The 26182-nt window shown below is 34.8% G+C and overlaps 2 protein-coding genes across 7 annotated transcripts in view; one reads left to right on the forward strand and one right to left on the reverse strand.

Annotated features, from left to right (window-relative positions):
• LOC123312610 (breast cancer anti-estrogen resistance protein 3 homolog) overlaps positions 1 to 26182 on the reverse strand; it is a 146121-nt gene that overhangs the window by 14373 nt on the left and 105566 nt on the right. For all 6 annotated transcript variants that reach the window (XM_044897136.1, XM_044897135.1, XM_044897138.1 and 3 more), the window contains one exon: positions 25820 to 25880. In XM_044897136.1, the coding sequence (XP_044753071.1) occupies positions 25820 to 25880 (61 nt within the window). The remainder of the gene's footprint in view (positions 1 to 25819; positions 25881 to 26182) is intronic.
• LOC123312612 (aquaporin AQPAn.G-like) lies at positions 12684 to 25774 on the forward strand. Its single transcript, XM_044897144.1, has 7 exons — positions 12684 to 12982; positions 16124 to 16317; positions 19861 to 20004; positions 20061 to 20138; positions 20399 to 20536; positions 21117 to 21197; positions 25640 to 25774. The coding sequence occupies exons 1-7, from the start codon at positions 12955 to 12957 to the stop codon at positions 25718 to 25720; spliced, it is 744 nt and encodes a 247-aa protein (XP_044753079.1). The 5' UTR covers positions 12684 to 12954; the 3' UTR covers positions 25721 to 25774.

Raw genomic sequence — 26182 nt, forward strand, 5'->3', positions numbered from 1 at the left:
AAAAATGAAATTCCAATCGATTACAGACAAATTTTGTCATTAACTTTTTCTTCTAGCTCCTTTAGTTTCCACAATAAGGTATAGGGACACTTTAACTCGGACACCCTGTACTGTAACAATGAGCTTCTGTCTCTGTCATCACATTTTCAATATTGTCGATCAACTCTGGGGTTCTTTCTTTGGTCGACTACTTCCTTCTTTTCTATGAACACTATTTACTATTGTAGTTTTACGGAAAACGCTAACACATCGCGAATAGTACTTTGGAAAGATTGACAATGTACTCAATGTATTGTCTACAGCAACCTTTTGGTATTCAATCCTGAATGCTGAATTATTTATCAACAGAATATTTTCATTCGCCTTCCTTTTTCTTCTTTAAGAGTTACACAGAATATCGATGTTCAAAATTCCATAACCTACTTGACGTCGAATTTTTGGAACGCACACTATTTTTCCGCACATCTCGGCTTAGTGAATAGTTGTAGAAAAGATCGATTGGGCCCAGAAGTAGAGAAAATTTATTTCCTCTCATCGCATTTCTGGCAGTGTCCCATCACAAAGAATAATTGCCATAAATTCCAAACTCTGTCGACGTTTTCATTCCACCGAATAATCACCGAGAGCCATCGAGACACACCTTTTGCAACGGCTCTTAACGGCACTTTCTTTCCAACTTTTGCCGTCGTCTCTTGGCATTTGATCGGATTTGCACGGCGCCGATCCCATTGTTCCTCGGGGACCATGCCGATATTGAAGTTCAACTATTTCATTACGCTTCGTTCGGTTCCCGTCTCCGGCACTCCGGAAGAATATCCGCTTTCATAAACTTCGATATTCAAGGGGGATGAGACGGTGTCTTCGAATTCGGCTTTGGCCGAAGGGTTGCATCGATTGTTGAAGGGTCTCTTCACGATTCGGAGTCTTTTGAAAGGAGATGAAGAGGGAATTAAACGAGACGAGATTGTGAGCTGGGAAGTGCAGAGTTTCTCAATCCTCTTTCTTTCTCTGTCTGTCGTTGCCGTAAGGCCATTACCAATAGGCTATTTCCCAGCTTACACAAAGACGCAAAAAACCTTAACTACCTCTTAAAAGACGTAGTTGGAAACCCGAGAACATTTTTTCATTGAGACACCACTTCATTCTCAGAAATAAATGAGAAATATATCCTCTGACTTATAGCACACTAAACTCCAGTTTTCTTACCTATTTTGAGATCTATTTCCTTCGAAGAAACTCTGACAGCGACATGATATAAAAAACACTTCTTTCTAGAGTTGAATTCAATTTTGAAAAATGGCCAAATACACTGCGCAAAAAATTAACGCACATTCTGAAAAACTCAATTTTAAAGAAAGTTTACTCTACATTGACTTTATAACTTATTTTTTATGTTCTCTCGGGAAGGTTTTGAACGAAACAAGACACATTAAATGGAAGAACAATTCAGGATTTCACCGAATCTTATGTGAAAGAAGAGAAATGAACAATTTTCAAAATACTGAAATGCTGATAAGTGATTTAATACTTGGTATTTCCACCCCTTGCGTTAATTAACGCTCGGCAACGACGGTTCATACTCAAAATGAGTCATCTTAAAATGTTCTGATCTAATCCTTCCCAGATTTCTCCGAGTTGGATTCCTAGTCATTAAAAGTAGCTGGATGATTTTCTGAACTTCTCAGCCTTCTATTGAGGTTGTCCCAAACCTGCTCAATCGGATTGAGATCTGGACTTCTTGCTGGTCATTCCATTCGAGAGACTTCAACCTCTTCAAGGTACTCCCGAACGATGCGCGCACGATGGGGTCTGGCATTATCGTCCATAAAAATGAAATTTTCACCAATGTATGGGGCAAATGGCACTACATGCTCTTCAAGAAAGTTCCTTATATACTTATCAGCATTCATAGCTCCATTATCAACGACCACTAGGTCTGTGCGAGCAGTCAAAGATATTCCACCCCATACCATAATCGATCCTCCCGCGAAACCAGTAGTATTCAGGAAATTGCACTGAGCATATCTTTCATGTGGACGTCTGTATACAAGGGAACGTCGATCACAATGGCAGAGGCAGAATCTAGACTCATCTGTGAAGAGAATTCTTTCCCAATGGGCCTCTTCCCAATGGATTTGCTCTCTCGCAAAATCCAAACGCGCCTTTCGATGGGCTGGGGTAAGAGCTGGGCCTCTTGCCGCGACACGAGGCCTTAAATCATATTCTCTGAGGCGATTTCTTATTGTCTGAGTGCTAATTTGCACCTCATGAGTTTGCTCAAGCTGAATTTTAAGGAGGCGAGCGGTTGCAAACCGTTGTCTCAACGAAGAAACTCTCAAGTAACGTTCTTGAATGGCAGTTGTTACCCGTGGTCTACCCTGTCCTGGTCTTCGGACATTCATACCTGTCTCCCTGAATCGCTGCAATATTCTGGACACACTTGTATGGGAAACTCCAAACCTTTCTGCAATTCTTGTGTATGTCCACCCTTCTTCTCGCAAAACTACCGCTTGGGCACATTCATTCCTCTTGGGTCAAATTGCGTGTTTCGCGTTGCATAGCGATCGAGTGTAGAAAATCAAACGAAAGAAAAACTATTGATCACTAGAATTGATCGAGAACAACTGATTTTAGAATGGAGCCAATACATTCAAAATCTGATGATATCATCTTTTTTATTCCTGCTGGGAAAAAACATCTGTATTGAAGAAAACCGTTGAAAGTGGATAACATATGCATGCATAATTCTGATAAAAATAATTATCATTGAGAACACCTTCAGTTGTAGAATAAATTTGAGATTTCCATAATGTGCGTTAATTTTTTTGCGCAGGAAATAGAAAAACGATTTTGTCCATTACTGATGTATCAACTTAGGTATCCACATGTGGTTGGCCTACATGAAATGGCAACAGTAAGCAGACTGCCCTACAGCAACAACATAGTATAGTAGAGAAATGAACAAAATGAAAATTCCACCTGGTGTAGTGTGCAGGTTTGAAAATGGTTTTTTCCGTTAAAAACACCTTGAAATCAAGGTTTAATATCTGATGGGGACTCCTCTAGCTCTTCTTAGTACTATTACTATTACTATATTTTCGGCATTGCGTCAATGAAGTCTATGAAAGTTTGGGGAATGTCAAATGACCGTTAAAGCATTGGCGAGCTGTTGCCATACCTGCGGAGGATCAGGTAAGCCGTGTTTTTGCTGTGATATTGCAGATCACACATGTCAATAGGTAAAATAAAATTGTCGATAACAGTGTGATCTTTGACAATGGGTTTTTTCCTATGGCCTCAATTGAAAAATTTCATTCTTCAAATGAATATCCTTTGGACCAACTGAAGATCAGAATGAATGAAAAACTCATCAAATCAGCGAGGATCCTAAGAAACTGTCAGATGTTTGATGTGTTCACAGCAAAGAAATGGACATTTTAAGCATCTACTTCGATTGTAGAGATTTCTGAAACCTGCTGAAACCCGTCCTAGTAAAAATCATTTAATTAAGATTCTTCTGTGCAATTTTGAATTTTACTCAAATATTGGCTACATCAATTAGATATCTAATAATAGAGAATCAATTTAGATTCTTACTTTTATTTATTGTTTATAATACTGAAATAAGTATAATAAGTAAAAAAAAAACACAATATGTACTTCGATTCTTTCAAGATTCATGTCAACAAACCAAGAATTTTTCCAATCGCCTTAGATTTTCTGGATTCTTGTCCACTCTCGATGAAATAAATGCTCATTGCATTTCGAAAGAAAGTAAAAAGCAATCACTTTTTAATCTGCGTGAAAAAAGTTCCTTCATACACAAAATCACGCTTTATCTTATTAATGTCATTTTTAATTGATTTTGTTTCAGAGATTGGGAGTGAAAACCCTAAAAAGTTTATTAAGAAGTTCACATAAGTTTTTCATTTTGGGACATGAAGTGATCCAAGCAAAGAATTACGTTCAGACTAAGAATAACACCCTTGAAAATTCCGCAGACTAATATTTTCGACGAATTTTTTGAGCGCACGTTATTTTTCATGAACTAAGCCCTCTGATATACCCACATAACGAAAGAATATGTTCGAAAGCACACCGCACTTCGATGGTTTCGATATTCAGACAGACAGAAAAAAATCGCTATATAGGAACTGGTTCAATCGGCGGTAGTAATTACTGAAAAACGTTTCAAAAATATCGCCGGTCATAACTGAATAAATGCCTCTTACTTTGCGGGTAATATTGAAGGCATTCCGGTTCTATAAATCTTGTGCTGCCGTTGCGGTAATTGGAGCTATTATTTTGTCACCCGTAAAAAGAGGGAATCGGTTGATGAATGGTCATAGCGGAAATGGTTTCCAGTTTTCTTATTGTAACTTTTCTCCGTTAGATTTGCTTAAATCATGCGTTTGTCAGATAAGAAATTCTAGGTTATCACAAAGGAACCGTCTACGGAAGCCAGGATCTCACCCATCCTCAGAGATTTTCCACGCATCATACATATGCATTAACTTTTAATTTTTCTGAAATAAAGAAGAAGGCTCTTCATGGATTGGGTGCCATCTGGAGGATAGTTCCGAAATACAGAATTCAGAAAAAATTCCAGTACTAACTGTAACCTCCTTGGAAATTCGTAAAAAACCAAGCAATTTCTTAGAGTTTGCAATAATCTACGTTGCCGGTGCAAAAGCGATTTATTTCAATCGTTTTGTTTTCGTCAAAGAGTTACATTAACACTATAACTTTGTCGATAGCAAAAAATGATTGAGCTAATGATTGCCACAAGGTGTATTTGAAGGTGAGGCTTTTTTTTTTCAACAGAAGGTAGAACTGGTCAAAATGAAGCGTTACACCAAAAATCACCTAAACAAAACTTTCAAAATGACAAAGTTGAAAAAAAAATTGAAAATGATTACTGAAATAGATCCTAATACGACCGTAGACCGTTTGTTAGCTGAATTATCGCAAAGCAGTGGGAAAAAACTTATCTCCTCATTCGACCATGTGGTTTCGTTTAGGATATTGGCTCGTTCTATTATTTACGTGGCGATGAAAATGGAAACTTAGGATTGCCGAATTGTTGTCATTATTTTTTAGTGACTTACGCGATTTCATGAAATGGCTCATTTCAATACCAACTGACAGAAGAGACTTAGGATACAAGTGTAAAAAATAGAATAATACTTCAAAATCTCATCAATAAAATACGTCTAAATTATTCACGAATTTTTTCACAATGGGCATCACAATCTTCTTGTTCGAACATTCCAACGATCGTCGTAAAAATGGGATAAAATGGGGAAACATCATAGCACTTTTTCAACATAACTAACATGAGCACTTTCAAGAAACTGCCTCGATTTTCTAATTTTTTTTTTTCACCCTAAATTGCACGATACAACAATTATGATTCTCTCAAAAGTGACCTGATGCATCTAGTCCGATGAACTTGGTACTGAACTAGTCATTGTCCAGCCATATGCTCATGTTTTTTTTCGTTTTTGCGATGCTGGAGTCACCTTCCACAGTCCCGTACTTGAAATTCAATGAAATTTTGTCAAACTTCTAGGGGTTGTATCTCAGCCATCTTGGATATTTAATATGGACAAATTTTGGTTAAACGACTTATTTTGACGAGTTCTATCTTCTGTAAAAAAAAGACGGTAGGAATGATCGAACGAAAACTCTGAAAATAAGACAATAATGATTTTGCTTTAGTTCGTTTCGATTACTGGCCCTATACTCCCTTATTTATTTATTTATAGCCCTGGTGTATCTAAACCATCCCTAGCATCACCCAAAAATATAACGGAGACCTACACCAGAGTCCAGATATTTTCATGAAATTCATTCTCAGAGTGTTATCGAAATTTTTTTATGTTTTTGTCAATTTTTGCTAAACCGTAAGTATATATAAATGTGTTTTCAAATGGTATACTCAATAAATCATAAAATTTTTTGTTTTTTACTTTAATATGACTTTCGTCATACGAGGGAACTGTTATTGAAGCTACGTTTTCTTTGGTTTTTTTCGGAAAGATTCTACAGAGCATTTTTACCACGGACACGAACATTGAGCAAACAAATACTACCTAATGTTTCATCAATATATGCGCATGATATTCGAATACAACAAAGTATAAGCAACGCATCGTATCCTCAATTAATTCTATATAGGAGATGGTAAATATCAAAAATGCACAATTGCGAATTTCATTTTCATGAGTCCCATTTGTAATCACTGTTTACTAAAGTTTCGATAAAATGCACCTTTTCAAGAGCTCAAGAATGCAGATCACTTCGAACTCAATCATGGCCAATGTAATCTAGTTGTGACAGGGGCGGATGGGACCACCGGGAAACCGGGAAAATTCCTGGTGGGCCGGTCGATTGTTGGGCTAGAGGGCTGGTCAGTTCGTACAATTTTTTTGTCTTCGGCGGAACATATTTTACGTCGATATTTTTATTTTTTACAAATAATGAAAAACAATTCAAAATGAATGTTGGGAAAACTACCAATAAATATTTGTATGTTTCAATAAGTTTTGAAAATAATATTGATAAAATTAAATTATTCCTGAACAACTGGCATAGACAGGGTGGCTTGAAACGTAATGAAATACAGAAGTTGCAAAAAACTCTACACGTGATTGTATGATTATTATGCTGAACTTGCCTTATAAGAATGTTTTAAGTTGCCAGTCCATGGGACACGGGGTGTGAAAGTAAAGTTTAGTTATGTGATATTAAACCTCTGTTTTTAATATCACACTACCAAACTTTACTTTATTACTTCATTTAATATTATTTGACAGAAGCTTGCTCGCTATAGGAAAAACAAAATCTATGTCGGCCAACTTAGTATTTGCAATTCAATTATGTAAAACGAAAATCTCCTAAAAAGGTTAAGGTTATTGAGAAAATATATATTTTCTGACAGGATAGGTCTCTTCTTTGAGATCTCGCTTCTCATATAATCTACACTGAAACGAGTTATATAAGTATTCTTATTTCTCAACAAAAAATCTGTACTAAGATATGGGATTGTGTTCTGGGGATGCAGCTCCAGTATACAGCTCCTTTTCATTATACAGAAAAGAACCATAAGAGTAATGAGGCATATGAAATTCAGAGACACCTGCAGGGGTGTTTTCAAGGATATGCAGATTATGACTATATATGGATTATATATCTTTGAGTGTCTAATGTTTTTTTTCAGGCACCAGGATGAATTCAGGTCCAACTATGTCCATGGATATAATACAAGGACGACGAACCTCACTTATCCGTCTCATCGGCTTACAAGTACAGAAAAAGGTCCCTATTATATGTGCTTAAAACTTTACAATAAACTACCAAATACATGCAGATTGTCTAGCCTGATAAAATTCAAACATACTATAAGGAAACTCCTGATTAAACTGGAACCATATTCACTTGGCGATTTTTTAAATTGTAACAACTTGCCAGAGTTTGTTTAAATTGTATATACTTACATGCTGAATGCTGATATTGACATCATTTCATTCCTCTCTATGTAATTTTACCTGGAGATGATTTGAAATAAAGGAATTATTTATTTATTTATTTATTTAAAAACTCCTGCAACTCAATTTTCTTGTTTCTACAGTCAAAATTATCATTATTATAAATTTTTGTGTTTTCCACATCACGAAAAACTAGCAACATAAGGCGTGTTTAGCTTAATGGCCCTTCAATTAGTTGCAGTATCAATAGTTTATAGATTTTATTCAAGTTTTGAATAATATGTATGAGTGTTTCTTCAAAATTTATGTAGGTACAGTGGATGTCTTACGTAAGTGGGTCACTCTAGATTGCAACTTATTCGTTTAGCAAAATCTTGAAGTGAATAATTAATATGATGATATTTCAAGGTATATAAAAATATGATATCGAAAAAACTATCTAACATAATCATGGAAAGCTATTATGGTAAAAAACTAAAAAACAATTTTTCAAATTAGTAAAAATTCTTCAGTGTCGACTGGCTTAGAAATTAATGGTACATATAGATACTATTTCTAACCTTTTTTTTCATTTTCCACCAATTTCATTCAAAATTACCCTGAGGAAATTTGAAATCGAAATTCGGAAACTATGCATCCGTGTTGGGTATGATTCAAAAAATACTTGATGTCAAATGTGAGAAAATTTGAAAATTTTCATTTTTTCAACCATACCTTTAGATAACATGGATACATTTTCCGTTGATTCTGAAATAAATATAAAACTAACATAATGCAGATTGTAAAAGGGGTAGTTCATTTAAGGGTCGATTTATGGTTGAAAAACAGTGGGTCTTTCATATAATATTTTGTTTTTGTTTTGTTTTTTCCTTCTTCTTTTTGTAGATTTATTCCCGGTAACGGGATACAGCAATGAATGAATGAATGAATGAATGTTTTTGACCAGCCCTTGTTTATATACAGCTTCCTGAAGAAAGCATATGAAAAGAAATGTTCAATTTTTTTCTTAGAAACCAGAAAACGTACAAAAATCAAATTGAGTAGTTGTTCTATATAGGCATTAAGAAATTTTTTGGTGTTTCCTTATAATGTCTGCATGCTATCCGCCAACTAGGTGAAAACTTTCACTTAAAGCAGGTAATCAAAAATTAATTTCTCGAAAGTAGGTATTATATGAATAAGGAAAAAAAATTCTCGCGAAACGATTTTAGAGGTGTTTTTTAATATCCCTTGCAATTATATGGGAACATGGCCCAATTTTTTCATCGCCTTCTTGCTCCCAAAATAAGTCTGCTCAATTTTTTAACAGTTTTCTGAATTGTAAAAAAAAATTGAAAATTTCTTTCAAGGTTCCATCTTTAGGGGCTGCTCATCAAAATGTCTTTTTCATGGCAACTCATGCTAGCTACTCCACTGAACCCCCACCTTAAAAGTACTTTTTTCGTTCTTGAAGTGGGCCGGTCTGGAAGAAAATTCCCGGGCCGGTTCGAGGTAGCCCATCCGCCCCTGAGTTGTGAACATAACAATTGAAATATTTTCTGACCGACATAGACCATCAATAGTGGATTAATAAAATACTTTTGGTTTCTTCCGACGAACTGAAGGAAAAATAGAATTATGCTAGGACAATTTTTGAAAAAACCTGAGATCAAAAATTTTAAGAGAACTTATTTTGTCAAAAGGATGCGGTTTCCTACGTGACAATAGTTTCAGCATTTTCAACATAGGCTGATTCGAACACAAAAAGATGTAAACTTTTTGGGCTAAGATTTTCACCAAGAACGGTGCATTTTGTAGGCATAACTGTCATTACTGGGACGAGGAATATAATCATAGACTATACTAGAAGGAAGTAAATATGCTATGATACAACCAATACTTCAGACATTGGAAAGCACGTCATCAGGGTGGAAGCTAATTTCCTATGTCTTTACCAACATAGTTTATTCACGATTACATTTTCGACGACTTCAGAGTCTCGATAACACCAATAAAAACACTCACTCTTGAAATTTCTGGTCAATTTCCGCTAGACCGCCCAGGACAGAAAGGATAATTCTCTGGTGGCACTTATGACATGACATTGTATTTCTAGGATGATTATTCTTCGATTCACTAGCTGCAGGACGAAGGGTTGCGACAAAATGAAACACGTACCTATCTAAGGAATGATTTACGACGGGAAACGAAAATTGGGAGTAGAGTATATTGTGCAAATACAAAGATAGGAAATGTGTTTCCAATATAGTCACGATGATGTCGATTTCCGTTGTTTATCTTTGGTTTATTACCTGGATAAATATGTACACGGTTTTGGACGATAATGAAGAAAGATAAAAAACTTATTCTATGAAAAGAATGTGGAAAAAGAGGAGAGAACGATCAGGCGGCATCATCCATTTTCCGATAGAAATGTTTGTTACAGGAATGGTAACTTTCTTAATGCCAAAAGACTCAATTTCCAAGATAGCATTAATAACGTCATGAGCATGGCACCATTTTGGTCCTTTTCCATAGAGGACCAGTCCAAAGGATTGTGAACGATAAGCAGATGTGAAGTAATGAAATGATTCGACGTATGTCGAAACACATACAGGGTGTCGCAGGTTACCTGTCGCACTTTTATACATGGTTATTTCAAATGTTAATCCCCATAATATCCCACATTGAAATGTCAACTTTTCTCTTCAAAAAGGAAAAACATGAGTAAATATTTTGTAACAATACCTTTTTCTGAATAAATTGTTGTACAAAATCAATTTTTTTTTGTTTGATAAGAAAACCTTCTTTGCTCTTTCTTTTAAATCCGCCACTGTCTGTACTAAGAAGAAGTAAGGCAAATTTCAATAGGTAGGTATATTAAAAGCTTGACACTAACTTAAAGAAAATGATTAATTTCTCCCAAATACTCACTGACTATTTGTCATTACTTTTTGATATACAGAAAAATCAAATGAGAGTCTCAAAGTTGGAATACAAAAACGCCCGAATATCAAGAAAATGGAACATTTTGGATATAGGGAACCCTTAAATGACTCCACTTATTTTTTCCTTACAAATTAACATGTAGGTGAGTGAAAAAAATTGTGTTTCCATTTGAAAAAAAATCGATTTTTGTCCTTTTTTGTATTCCCACTTGGAGACTCTTATTTGATCCCAACGTATATCAAAAAGTAATGTTCTCTACATAACGACGTAGAATATCTTTTCGGTAACAAAGCTCAAGAAAAGAAACAGATCTGAGATTATGCGTTGCGCTTTTATGAAATCCTCCTTCTACAAGCCCCCATTTGTATTTTTTTTTCAAAAAACACTAAATAATACCTCGGAACCGTCACAAGATGATTATAGAAAAATGTCCGGGAGAGTTAAATCCCTTTTCACTCAGAAGCCTCTTAAGTTGTATCTGTAAATGGTAGCAACTCATTTTTTTGCGTGAAGATATCATGCCACAGATAATAGTAGAGAGATGGTGAGATGAACATTTTGAGTACAGCAATTCTTTTACGAACCGAAAATTGGCTTATGCCTCCCTAATCCATGGGAGAGTTGAACAGGGGGGCGAGAATTAAGTTTGTTTATCAGGAAAAACACTGAAAAAAAAACAATTTCCAATGACCAACGATTGTCTATTGTCTATGTCAAGGTTTTCATCATCAGATATATCAGCGTATGAAATAAATATTTTCTATTTTAAAGTCACTCTCACTTATTTCCGAGATGTTTTTTTAAATTTTTTGAACCTTTTTATATTTTTTATATTTATTTCTATTATTCAATTTTCTTTTTTTGAAGCAAACTAGTATCTAAGCTAAGTTCGGGAAACTTGGACCACTGATTATGTCTCCCGACCATAGCATGGGTCAAGTCTCTCGCACTCCTGTAAGTCTATTCAACAGATGTTTTCTTGAAACTTTCACAACTATTAATAAAAAGGCTCATCGTTTGTAAAACGATATTAATGAATGAAAGCAATTGAACTAAATAAAACAACACACCTATTAAACTTTTTAGACAGTGTAACAAACAAAAACTATTCAATTTCTTACATCCTAACAACAAAATCACGTTCAACCCTCTCACTCCCGAACTGTTCTGATGGCGGCCAAAATGGAGTCGCCACTAGTTGTGCCTTTTTACGAGTATGTCGCAAGCTATTTTTATGATACTGGTAGCGCGAAATTTGAGTTGAAATATTTGAGGTGGTTCAAGTCTCCTACCTGAGCAAGTCTCCCGGACTCCCCCCACATAAAATGAATGTGGAATTCAAAAATACATCCGAAAATGTCATAATATACAGGGTGTTCCATTTGAAGTAAGAAATTTGGCGCCATTGGTATTTGAAAATATTTCAAAATGAAGCTCTAACTGACTTATATCTTCATAAAAAATTTGGAAAAGATCGAATTATTATTTCTCCATAAATTTCTAAAGGGGGGGACACCCCGTATAAAGTAGGTACCTGATTCTTGAGCATTTACATCAATATTTTATTTTGAAAATCATGGTGCTTATTAGAAAAATACCAATTAGGAATCTCAAATGTAAATTTCTTGTAAGAGTTATTCATATTCATTTTTATTTGTTATACAGACATGGATGTTTAAAACGACACACAAAATTAATCTAGATCATTAGTGGCTGTACAAAAAAATGGCTTCTCACGTGATTATTATTATTAAAAAAGTTATTGAAATTTGTGCTGGGTTGATTGGTGGTAAAAGAAACAGTCATAGTTTTGCTCACAATTATGGTTATAATTATCATTGTTCTGACGAAATTACGAACAAATTATTGGCCTGCATTCTGCAGGCCTTTCCAACGAATTAATTTGCACATAAAAATTTTGTTAATTATTCAAGAAACAATTTTTTTAATTACCAGGATGTACAAGGTAACCTTAGGAATCTTAGGATAACATCAGCAATAAATCTATTTGAAGAAATAATCTGCTGAAAGACTACCGTGAAACTATTTTATGCCTTAGCTGTTTTGTTTGTAATCAACTGGCACCTAAAGACCGATGAAAATTTTCGAATGATCCCGGTATTTAGAATAACACTGATTGAATCTTTCACCTTGACCATCCATGCTAATTACAGGATACAGGAATATAATTTATGAAATTAGCATGGAAAAAAATACCTAACGGATCAAATCATTTTTAATTGAGGCGCACGTGGAAGTGAAGGATCTGTATACTTCAATTCAGTTCTTGACAAATGCTAGATTGCATGGCATCAAACATCTCAGATGGATCATGTTAATTGATAACTGGAACGTGTTGAACTGAATTTAAGAAGATTTCGTTATCAGGAGTTTCATAATCTAGCCCTATCAGTTGACGCCGCTCTGATACATGTATGTATGTATCAGAATGTTTTAGAGAATCGTAATAATAGCTTTTCTCGATATTGACGAACGATAATAGTGTAGTGCAACTTTGTGAACAAGGAACAGGAAGATGGGAGAGGCAACATACGAATTCACAGGTGAGTTATAGAAAGAATTTCTTTGAACAGCCAAGATAGTTTAGAAGGAACACGAAATTAATTTATGTAAAGGATAGAGTACCGCCTGTTAAATCATATCATTGCTCTTCTAGGTATTTCTTCTTCTGTTGGTTCAAATGTTGTCACCTCCAGTGCCTACTATTCGCCTAGGGCAGTTTTAATTTCTACCAACACCATGGTTGTTATGAAGTAATTTCATCGGTATAGAAAAAGTCTTAATATGGATTAACATTTTGAAGGTCTACGTACAAGAGTATACAAATAATTCTAATCAACAAATTATACCGTAAGAGTATCTTCCCATTGAAATTTTCTGGAAAGTTAGGTACGATATGAAATTTCTCTGGGGTCTTTGTAACACAGCAGTTGGCATTGAATTATTTTGTACTCCTGTTGCTAAAGCATAACATAATGGAATTTCAAAATTGGCGCCTCCTGCATGCGAGAATCATAAAATCGAACAAAGTGATAGTTTGAGAAATAGCCGAAATAGACATACAGTTGGTACTGTTGGTAGAAAGTTATAATAATTGTGTTTTGTTGCAGCCCTTTTGATTAAAAACGAAGATATAGCAAATGATGTACGGAAGATATGTGCGCCTAGCCATAAAAGCTACGTCTTCAAAAGTAAAGCTGCAAATACTATAATTCTCTCCAACAAACTCTATACTTAAAATATATAGGGTGTAAAAATTCAAGGGATGACTCTTCGTCAAAAAAATAGTGTGGGTCTTTCATGTAAACTTTTTTCAACAACCCCTGTCTAGATACTGATCCCTGAAGATGACTTCTGAAAAGTAATTTTCAGAAACAAGGAAACTGATAGAAATGAATTTGAGCAGACTTTCCATGGGTGTGAGAAGGCAATCTTGATAAAATTTGGTGTTGATAATTTGATAAAACAAACAAACAAACTGCAATATAATGATGTCTGGTGTATGTCGGTTAACGTTGATCCTCGAATCCATAAAATAAATTAGTGAAAATTGGATTGATTCATACAGCTTTTTTAACAAAATTTATTGAATATCTCAAACACGAAAATATTTAATGAAAAAAAATTTTATATTCTGAACTCAGAATAGAAACGCCTTTAAAATGTGGTATCTCTCACTCCATCTTACTTAAAATATAGGGGTTGGGATTGCAAGACTAACAGTGGGTTTCATAAAACTTCGATTGTCCGATCAACGATTTGACAGTCACTCGATTTCTGAAACAAAAACACTGAAACCTTTTCATTGTTCATTTCAATTGAGAATAATTGAATGGACATATAAACGTCATGATTTGATGCGAGAATGATATTCTGAATGATCACAATTGAATTATCGATTGAAAACAAATTGACGTCTAATCGTCAATCAAGTGTTGTTTCCCCAATCAAGCTTTATGAAACCGGGGGTAAGGGTTGAAACGATAAGGTTTTGAGTCTGATCTTAGAACTTGTCCCCCTAGGAATCAGAAATCGACGTATCTGAGCGTTTTGATATAATTCGGTTTTGTCGACACTGTTTCGTTTTCAATGGCCCACTCTGTATAATGTGTAGTCGTTAGGTCCACCAAATTTGTATTGGTGATTCTAGTTCAAAAAAATATAATGGGTCGATCGGACCCTTGACACATGATCGTCATCTGCCTTTAAGACGTACAGGGTGGGCAATATTCGTTGTCTACTGAGGGTATCTCGGAAACTAGAATATCTAGAGCAAAACCGATGAAATATTTCCTCTCTTTTTCAGGGAAACAAAAAATTTTGAACACCGTAGTCTCTTACGATTCTTCGTTTTTGAGTTATTAGCAAAAAATAAGAGTTAGACGATTTCAAGAAGTTCTCATAACTTTTTTGTCTTTGGAGTTACAGATCTGAAACTTCTAGAGGCACTTTTTTACGTAGAATACACTGACGAGATCAAAATATTTTTTCATTTCGAATCATAACGCGTTTTTTCAAATGCAATCTTTTATTGAATTTGATATTTTTGAATTGGAAAAAAACTTTTGTTAATAGATTCTACGTATAGAAGTGCCTGAGAAGGTTCAAGTTTCAGATATGTATCTTCAAACACAAAAAAGTTATGAGAACTTTTCGAAATCGTCTAATCATCTAATTTTTTTTTTATAACTCAAAATCTAGAAATGATTTCTGTTTTCTGATTTGGAAAAAGAGATCGAGAATGTGTCATCCGCTTTCTTCTAGCTGCTATAGTTCTCGAGATCCCCTCAGTAGACAACGAATTTTGCGCACCCTGCATACATCCGTTACTTCCAAATCTTATGTTTAAGAGAGGGTTCAAGCAGGGTTACTTATATTGTGTTCATGCCTCGTTCCTAGAACTAAGATTTAAGACGGGACCAATCAAATGCGCGGATATACAGGGTGACTCTTTGACTCGTACAAATATTTCAACAGAATATTCTTGAGGTCAAAAGAAACACTTTTTTTCATGGCATTTTCAAAGCGTCTGGCAAGAGTTTTGGCCCATGGAAAGTGTCTGTCACTTATAATACAACTTCTTTAGAATATTATTCTTTAAAACATATATAAAAATCAGCCAAGTGAAAATAAGTTAAGTAACACTTATTTTTAGTTAACTTTGCCACCTGGTATCTGCCCAGATGTCACTCGGCAAGCTCCACAAGTTCGCAGGTATTCAATGCACATGAGACTATACTGAGATCCTAAAGTTTCATCTATGTGAAAATAAGTTTATGTCTGGTCCATAGACATAGAGACATGGACTGAGCAATGCCAGCATGAAATTGGCTATTTATTAGAAAGAGAGAAAAGCTCGTCGGGACATACCTTTCTCTTTTTTGTTCACATAGAGGTGAGTGTAGACCAATCAAAATTCTAGAAAAAGACAACTGCATTCCCGACGTGTTTTTCTCTCTGTCACTTTTTTTGACCGTATTTCATGCATATATATAAAGGGAAGGCACAGTCCATGTCTCTATATCTATGGTCTGGTCGCTCTGGGATTTTACTTTATTAGCCATTTCAAAAACCCCTTCGAACGGTTCAAAATGTTCTGTACTGTTCTGTATCAGTTTCAATGTTTTCCTCAAGATTCAGTCTTGCCTATCAACTTTCCTTTGAACACCTGCTCGATTTTCTAGCCGAAGAATGCGGCAGTAAGAAGAAGGAAGAGGACGCCCTCGACTATGTCAGGATGGGCATGGGCGAGTTCGGATGCGTGTTCGTGATTGTGTTCATATCCTGCATGGGCTGCATCGTCGGCCTGTCCGAAGAGGCTGCGTCCCATCTGCAGAAGTGCATCGCAGGGGGTCTCTCCGTGATGACGGCCATGCAAGTAAGTATCTACATTGTTCATGAGATTACTGGTTAGTTAGTTAACTGCTAATTGTCCGGATGGTTGGGTTGATCACGAACTAGCTACGGTAGCATAATTCTATCCTGTCTACCGTTTTCCATGATCACGATTTCATTCACCCAAATGTGAGCACTCATTGAAATTTTTTCGATCACAATATTTTTTTATGAACTTTGTTCACTACCAAGTGAACGAAGTTTTGGGATACTGAGCAAAATGAGTTATGAAAGTAATCAAAATGCAAGTACCAAGCTGAGAGCAGGATATTAGATCAGTAAGGTCTTCTATCAGGCTGCTAACTCGAAGTGTCACCAACTTCACTCTGCTGTTTTTGCCAAACGGCTTATGACAGCGCATTCAAAATTTGACATACGTTAGTCTGTTATGTTGAGTTCAATACCACAAAAGGACATAGAATATCGCAATAGAAGAGATATGCAGGGTTTCCACGCCATAGGTCAGCGGTCGATTACTCTAGTTCTATTAACTTTATAAAAAAGAGTTTCAAATAAAACTTTCCTCTCTTTAAGTAGAGCATCTCCTAATATTATATAGAACTTTACAAAGTGTTTCGTTTCTTCTGCACAGCTATCAACTTCGTTATTTTAAATGGAACATCCTATATATTTTTACATTTTTTAATTCCTTGTTAAATTTTAATATGAGTTTGATGACACAACTATGTCTGAATTCTCAACGATTTTCGAGAAATTTGACTTTTTATTTATATTTTGACAGGTTAAGGTACATAAGACTATAGCTCCATTCCTATTATATGTAATTGATTCAAATTGATTCAAACTTGGACTGTGTCCAGTCAATAAATGATATTATATACAGGGTTCACGAAAACGTAGATCCATTATCAAAACAGTAATTCATCAAAATCTGTCAAAAAAAAAACAGTCCAAATTTGAAACAATTACATAGAAAAGGGACGGAGCTATATAAGATGTCTAAAACACTTGTGTGTGCACTTGTCACTTTTTGCAAGCATCAACATTTCAGCAAATCGGGGATATGGGATCAGTTTCGTGGCGGCGCCACCATGTCATTTGCTTCGTTCTATCCTTGATCAGTTCAATGATAGTCTCTCGTTTTATTTTGTTTTGCGTTGATATCGAAAATCGATCAACGAGTGCAAAATATGAACTGGCCCATTTTGTCAGCTGTTAAGGATTATTTGTGATTTACAGTTTAATTTTCGTTGTGAAAACAAATCTGTCGATATTTCTACACTATCGAATAAGGGTTCGAAGGAGTATTTATTGTTCTTCTTCAAGATAATTTTCGTTTGACAACTTGGATTCGTGAGGGGGGTAATTCAATATGATTTTAATAAAACACAGTTGATTGGTCAAAGATCATATCCAATATATTCAGTTGACGGAAAGGAAATTTTCAGTATATCTACCCAGGAAGAATATTTGAAGAACAGACTCGAATAGATTTATGTATTTCCTATTCTCAATACATGCTCACAATTCACATAAGGTATTTCCAATAAAGTTCCTTTGAAATATTGCTGAAGTTGCCATAAAACTTAGCTATATCCGTCTCGAATGTTCGTTCATCTGATTTGGTTCTGCCTCAAATTCCAACAACACCGAATTCTTAGCTGCAGTTCTTGATTGTCCATACAGAAAACTGAACATACTGAACGACATGATGAATAAATGAATGTTCTACACCCCTTTCTCGAAACTTATACATTTTCACACACCAATAAAATCGCTTATAAATACGACATATTCGTTAGTCAAAGGAATGTATTCAAATTATTTTCAAATATCAATTGACAATGCTCTGTCAAATTCTAAACAGCGCTACCTACAGTGGGAAAAACGAAACTAATCTCATATCCCCACGAAATTAAAAACAAAATCGAATCATCGAATACACGAGAGTTTTAGACATCTTAGAGCTATAGTCCTTAATGTAAGTACCTCAAACAGTCAGAATGCGTATGGTCCGTATATACACATTTGATAACCGAAAGTTACCAGAGCGGTTACTCTGGTGACAGATACTGAACCGAATTGTCCGGAAATCGACATTTACGGACTGCCCACTTACTAACCAGAAGAAACCAAAGTGCATATACGGACCACAGCCAATATTAATAAAAAGTCAAATTTCTCGAAAACCGTTGAGAATTCAGACATAGTTATGTTATCAAACTCATATTAAAATTTAACAAGGAATTCAAAAATGTAATGAATTTTAGGAGATGCTCTACTTAAAAAAAAGTTTCATTTGAAATTTTTTTTTGTTAACTTAATAGAATTAGAGTAATCGACCACTGCCCTATGGCGCGGACACCCCGTATAAAAATGGGATTCCAACGTAACAGTGTGATCTTATATTTGGCAGGAAAATCGCAACCAGCTATTGTTCGCGAGCAGCAGCACTTAAGTGTGAATAAAATATTCGTGTACCGGATCATCATACATTACAATGATACTGGTAGCATCGTAAAACGCTTTGGTTGTGGCCATAAAAGAACAGCAACATCTCCGGAAATGATCCAGAAAGTGGGATGCCGAATTCAATGAAATCCACGACAAAGTGCAGCAAAAATGGCTGCATTTTTGAAAATATCACGTGAAAGACTTGCTCACATATTCAAAACAAAGCTTGGATTGCAGCTTCTCAGAATATAAAAAGTAAAATGTCTTACAGCGGCGCAGACAAAAACGCGGCTCGAAAGATCGAAGTAGTTGAAATACGATTGAGTTGCAAAGCATAGGGAAAATCCAGTGCTATCCAAAATTTAAAGGGAAATACATATTTCGAAAACGAATGGATCAAATAGAAAAAATTGTATACCTATGATGAATTAAAATTAAAAACCTTTCCGATAAGGTATCACTTACATTCTTCCCCATTCAAAATTAAAAGGTTAAGGATGTGAAACCAAGGGTTAAAGAAATATGGTTGTGAATTTGATTTCAAAAGTTGTCATCGATGGCTTTCGCAAAGGGAACAATAGGTTCTAAAATCAAATCACGACAACTTACCGTTGTTATGGTTGTGTTAATGAGGATAATAAAATCTGGGCTGCTATTCTCGAGTATTCGCAATATATGCGATCGTACGCATCGAAAAACGTTGTGATGTTTTTAACAGCAAATAGCAGAGTTTTCCAGAGTTTCACATTGTGTTAAGCCCATATGAAAGCACACAATGCTTTGGTGAAACTCTGGAAAACTCTGCTATTTGCTGTTAAAAATATCACAACGCTCGAATGCTCGAGAATAGCAGCCCTGTGCGCCGAAACTCAGCTGGTGGTAGCTTTAGCAGTTTTCTGGTACAGATCGGTGAAAGCAACACGAATCCTTCTGCCCGTGCAAGTTCAGGAATGTTCTTAGAGAGGTCTGGTCTATTTTTCACCTCATAATTGGATACTGGCCTTTCCCTATTCTCGAACTATAGCTAAATTATAGGTACATAGATTGTGAAATGCACCCAATTCATTATAGTAGGTACTCTTGTTAAGCAAGTGTTATCGAATATTTTTAGATTTTTGGTCATATTTCTGGTGCTCATGCGAATCCTGCAGTGACCGTCAGCGCTTATCTAATGAATGTGATAGACGGAAGGAAGGCTGTCATCTACATAGCCTGCCAAGTTTTGGGCGGAATCACAGGTTATGCTGTTCTGTTGGTGAGTTGCAATATAATCGTTAGTTGATTTTTTTATGCAGAAAAAAACTATTCCAGTTTCTCACGCCCAAAGACCTCACCATGTCTGGATCACATTGTGTCACATCGCCCAATCCGAAGATTACAGTTACACAGGTAAGGAATAGACTAGAATGGGCTCTTAAAAATGTCCGAATAAAATCACACTAATGTTGTTGTTAGTGATATACGATTCGATAATGAAGCATTTAAAAGTCGATAAAAGGACAGGTCCTAGAACATAATGCTATAATGCTATGGTATATCACTACATTTTAGTGGTCCCGATAGTCATTATTTTAACTGATTAATATTTTCATCGAATAGTAATGTTAAATGTGACATATAGTTTATGGTTTTAATTTTTTTCTCTTCAGGCTTTCTTGGTGGAAGTTGTGATAACTTTCATTCTGGTTGTTGCCATTACCTGCTGTTGGGACCAAAGATGCAAACATAACCTTGATTCTTTCTCAGTAAGAATTGGCTTTGTCGTTACAGCTTGTGCTTTAGCTGCGGTAAGTGTAAAATCCCAATGTTCATTGATTTACTCACTAGCACAAAGATCACTGCGATGGTTTATCGGCTTATTTTTTGTGAAGGTTTTAAAAAAAATCTATTCTTCGAATAGAGAACACTAGTGGGACTTCAATACTAAGGGCTGCCTTTCAAAACACTGTAGTTCAATTATTAATTATTCATTTCCGAGAACTTAGGTTTGTTTTACGTGAATAACGTATTATATCATATATTTGAAGTGGTGTTAATCAAGGGCGGATCCAGGATTTTTTTCTGGGGGGGGCACAACGGGCAGACGAGCAAAAAATCAACTGTAAATGTAAGAAATGAACTTCACTTTTATTTTAAAGCGTTCAAGTATGTATAGAAAGATCCGTCCGTCTGGGCACGTGCCCCCGTGCCCCCGCCTAAATCCGCCCTTGGTGTTAATTCTTTTTGTCGCTAATATTAACAACAATTATTGTTATTTGTTCGATATATCTTTGCACCAATGCTAATACAGTACATAAAATATTTTTTTATGTACCTCTCAAATTGATGATTGATACCTCATTAATTACTACTTATGTATTTTTTTAGGGACCTTACACTGGAGCAAGCATGAATCCAGCAAGAAGTATAGGACCAGCTCTTTGGCATAAAAACTATGATTATCTATATGTAAGTTCCTTTTCTTACTCAGTGAAACTATTACGATAATTATGATTCGTCTTCTGATTCTGTTTTTTATCTCAAAGGAAATTTTAAGTCGATATTTTTAGATAATGCAGCTCTCGAGAAAAAAAACACGACAGTGCTGAAAATTTTGCAAGAAGGATAGTTTTTTGAAACCTTCGAAAAATTCTAAATTCGAATATGTCATATAAGGATTGTCTTGAACCTGAAGTTGGCTCGTAATTGATGTTTTTTTTCTAATACAAGAGCAGAAATAACTAATATTTTAATCAATAGTTCAATATTAAAAGCACCATTGCACGATTTCAATGTTTTAGAAGCACCAAAATTAGGTTCCAAATAAAATTGCGGAAAACGATACTTGGCTCGCTTAATTTCAAAAGTGGAAAATCATATACAACTATACCACGAATGATGACAAATACTGAGCTAATTAACGGTCTCATCTTCAGTAAAAAACGTAGTCCATCACAGAGCAGAAGTTGGAGATCTCTTGGCTTACCTACTTGTAGCATTTGATTTGGGATGTTTACGATATATTTTTCAATGTTTTCTAGATTTTCCTCTGAACTTGGCATTCGTCATATCTTGTTGTGATTAATTTATGTCAATGAAACGCAATTTCTGCTTTCCATTGAACAATTTTTTTTCTAATATCTTCTTTATATCTTGTGCATAAAAATTTCTTTCGTTTTAATATTCAGCTCCATCCAGCTCGAAGGACTAACATATTCGATACGACTCATTTATTCATTTAAAATTATGGGCGAATCAATGTTTAATTCGCTATCAGTTATTTTGGTGTAAACAACATGTTTCTGAACGAATGCAACGCAAACGTCAATTACCGCGAACACTATTACTTTCAAGGCCACGTTATTACATACGAGAATGAAACGCAGTTCTGCCAGATAAGGAAATGAAAGAAAAAGTCCAGAAGAAACGCGGCGATTGTTTCAATGAACTTGAAACTTGTGCTCAAATAGGAAAGACAGGTATCGATCTTCCTTACGACGAAAATAGAAGTCAGTCATCGGTCATCGTGCTACCTGATGCAAACAGGTAATCTCTGTAAGGAGGAAACTAGATGACCACACGAGAGCGGAGATGACTAATGCGTATAGCATCTACCTATGTTATATTATTTAATATGAATTTTTACCAAGAGGTTCCACGAACCTCGTTTTTCAATCTCCCATTATTTGATTGACCACATTTTATTGTGGTAGATGTATGGTACGACCGATGATCAAACGTCATTTCCTTTGAAACTACGTTTTAACTACTAAACTACAGTGTGAACTACGAGTTTGCGCAATCCTACTGTAAACAAACTCTATAATTCCCTATTGCCACGATTGAGCTACGGCATGCGACGTTTTCACGAACCTAGTTCAGTTGTAGGTTATCTATGGTCACTTGAGAGGCAATCAAGCCATCTTCGACATTTATGATCGCAAAATAATTTCACCAAAAATTGTCTATAGTATAAAATATTCAAGATGGCTGAGTTAGAACCCCTAGAGTTTCGACAAAATTCAATAAAATTTCAAGAACGAGACTGTGGAGGTGACTCCAGCATCGGAAAAAAGGAACAAAACATGAACATATGGCCGAAGAATGAATTGGTTCAGTACATCGAGTCTATCTGATTAGTTACATCAGGTCGCTTGAAAAAAATGTTGTATCGTGTGATTTGGGATGAAAAATGAGATTTTGAACGGATGTTCTATTTTTTTGCACATAGTCTTGAGTATCTTTTTATCAGTTGGTACCGAAACGTGCCATTTTATAAAAGCGTTTAGGTTTCTAAATAATCTGAAGAATTCGGCAATCCTGAGATTCCAGATTCCATTTTCATTTCCTCCTAATAATCGAACCCATATGGTTGAGTCAGTCATCACAAGATATGTTTTTTCCCGTTGCTTTTCGATGATTCAGATTACAAATGATCTAGGATCGTATATGAGGATATATTTCAGTAATCATTTTTAATTTTTTTCAAGGTTGTCATTTTTAAAGTTTTGTATAGGCGATTTTTGGTGAACTGCTTTATTTTGATCAGTTCTATCTTCTGGTAAAAAATCCTCACCTTTAAATACATCCTATAATCGAAAGTTTTCGTCATCTTTTCATTATATTAAGAATTAATTTCACATAAAATTTTCATAAATGCCACGGGGCAGCGGTCGATCACTTTAATTCTATTAACTCTCCAATAAAGAGTTTCAAATGAAACTTTCCTCTCTTTAAGTAGACCATCTCCTAATATTATCTAGAACTATACAAAGTGTTTCGTTTCTTCTGCACAGCTATCAACTTCATTATTTTAAACGGAACATCCAATGTATTTTCATATTTTTGAATTCCTTGTTAAATTTGAAAATAAGTTTGATAACACATCTATGTCTGAATTCTCAACGGTTTTCGTGAAACCTGACTTTTTATCAATATTTTGTCAGTTTCAGGTACTTACATATAAAGGACTATAGCTCTGTCCCTTTTCTATGTAATTGATTCAAATTGGGACTGTGTTTAGTCAATAAATGAAACACTGAAAATTTTCTTTGTAAATAACCATATTATATACAGGGTCCACGAAAACGTAGATCCATTATCAAAACAGAAATTTATCAAAATCTTCATTTTTCTAAATAACAACCCATATTTTTTTCTGTTTATTATTTAAAGATTTTTCGTTCGCTTTTAGTCGTTTTAAATAATGAAAAAAAAAATAAGATTTGCCATTTAAAAAAAAATTAGATTTTGATGAATTTCTCTTTTGATAATGAATCTACGTTTTCGTGGACCCTGTATATAATATGGTTATTCACAAAGAAAGTCTTTAGTGTTTCATTCATTGACTAGACACAGTCCAAATTTGAATCAATTACATAGAATAGGGATGGAGCTATAGTCCTTTATGTTCCTTAAAATGTCGAAATATTAATAAAAAGTCAAATTTCTCGAAAATATTAAGAATTCAGACATAGTTGTGTTATCAAACTTATATTCAAATTTAACAAGGAATTCAAAAATGTAAAAATATATAGGGTTTTCCAAAATAACGAAGTTGATAGCTGTGCAGAAGAAACGAAACACTTTGTAGAGTTCCAAATAATTTCACTCTACTTAAAAAGAGGAAAGTTTTATTTGAAAGTGTTTTTTGTAAAGTTAATAGAATTAGAGTAATCGACCGCTGCCCCATGGCGCGACACCCTGTATAAGCTATATTAGGTACTGTAACGTTTCATTGAAATTCAATCAGTAGTTTCTGCGTCAAAAATGAAAAACTAATAAACATCCACACATCCCTACAAACTTTCGCTTTCATAACATCTATTTGAATTGGAAGTAATGAATTTTATCATGAAAACTCTGTCTTGTGCAAGGTTTTGTAGAATATCTATCCATAAAACTGACTGAAGAAACTCATTTTATGAGTTAGTAATCAGAGGTACAGTCGATTTTGTTTTAATATCTAGATTTTCAAATTTACTGCATTCAACTTACTAACATTTAACTTCTTTCTGTATAGCATCGACTATAAAATAATAAAAATATCTTTCTGTAGAAAAATTACTAAAACATCATTTTCCAGCATCCGATTATTGGCGCTAGCATGAAGACAGTTAATAACAATTTCGCTGCTATTTAAGAGACGAAATGCGACATGGATGGATCGTGTTCATTAAGTTGTCTCTAGATCGACGCTATATCATGTTCATAACGATAAGTCAAGCGTTCAAGTAGAGAAATGACTTGTTGGAACATTAAGTGGACACTAACGAAGCGTTGGCTCGTCTAATTATTTGGTTCTGCCTCTTAACTAACCCAGGCTACTAACCTAAAAACGTGAGAGGAAGACTTTTAATGGGATGTTATACGCCTAACCGGGAATTCGATTGCATTTTTCTCCTATTGCTATGCCGAGTCGCAGGATTTTCAATGATTTTTGATTAATAGAGTTGTTGGATAGGATATCATAAAGCAAACAGGAAATTTTCACCCACTGCAAATAAATTAAAAAAAAAACATCGAGCTTTTCGCTTATTTAATTTCAAAATACTGAATAAAAAGAAAATAATATCTTCAGGGACGAATTTCAGGGGGCTGTAACTCTGAAAGAGGGGGCCTGCAGCCTGCACAGTTTCTTTGAATGAGAGAATTTAGCACTGTCCAGGAATTTCTTGATTTTAGCGCTCTTTGATATTTGACTGGAAATTTTGTTTTAGTTTGTTTATGATTATTTTTAAGTATTTCAAAGATGTATATACTTTTGTATATATTTTGTATCAAATATTTGTCTATAGTGTCTATATCTGAGTATAATTCCGAGTAATTAATTGTTGTTTAATTTCGATTTAGAATTATTTTTATATTTGTGTCGATTTTTTTAACACATATATGTTTCTGTTTTATTTCAGATTTATATTTTTGCGCCACTGATGGGAGGAGCTATATCTGGATTATTCTATAAGTATATACTACTGAAGCCACAATACTGAAACAATAGTGTATCTCGAAAATATTATTTTGTAAATAAAACGATTGAAAAACCTGAATATGTGAGTTTTTTCGTAGTTAAACTGAAGGCATTTACTTACCATTATCAGATTATTGAGACTTTTGCTCTGAATCACTTCCGAGACTGTAGTCAAATCTGTCCTGTAAAAAAAATATTAAATCAAATTGGGAAATAGATAGTGTATATATGAATTATTGACATCATTGTGGCAATATATCGATTTACTGCATCAGTTATGCAGAATCGCGGTATTCTATAACTATAAATGAACTTAGTACCTAGACCAAAAAAAGGGTTTAGTGCTGATATTGATATGCACGATATGTGGTATATTTGGACGTATCTCCAACTAGACTACCCAATAGCCCAATACTTAAGGCTCATTGTTTTTTATGTTTGAATGCCCGGAGAGAGAAAAAAAAACTCATGTCCCCTAGTTGGC

Source organism: Coccinella septempunctata, chromosome 4, assembly GCF_907165205.1.
Source record: "Coccinella septempunctata chromosome 4, icCocSept1.1, whole genome shotgun sequence".
NCBI classification, from domain to species: Eukaryota; Metazoa; Arthropoda; class Insecta; order Coleoptera; family Coccinellidae; genus Coccinella; species Coccinella septempunctata.

Coding starts and splice junctions, on each gene's coding strand:
- LOC123312612 (XM_044897144.1), top strand. CDS start 12,955: ATGGGAGAGGCAACATACGAATTCACAG. Junction 12,983..16,123: donor GGCAACATACGAATTCACAG/GTGAGTTATAGA, acceptor TCGATTTTCTAG/CCGAAGAATGCGGCAGTAAG. Junction 20,005..20,060: donor CAGGTTATGCTGTTCTGTTG/GTGAGTTGCAAT, acceptor AAACTATTCCAG/TTTCTCACGCCCAAAGACCT.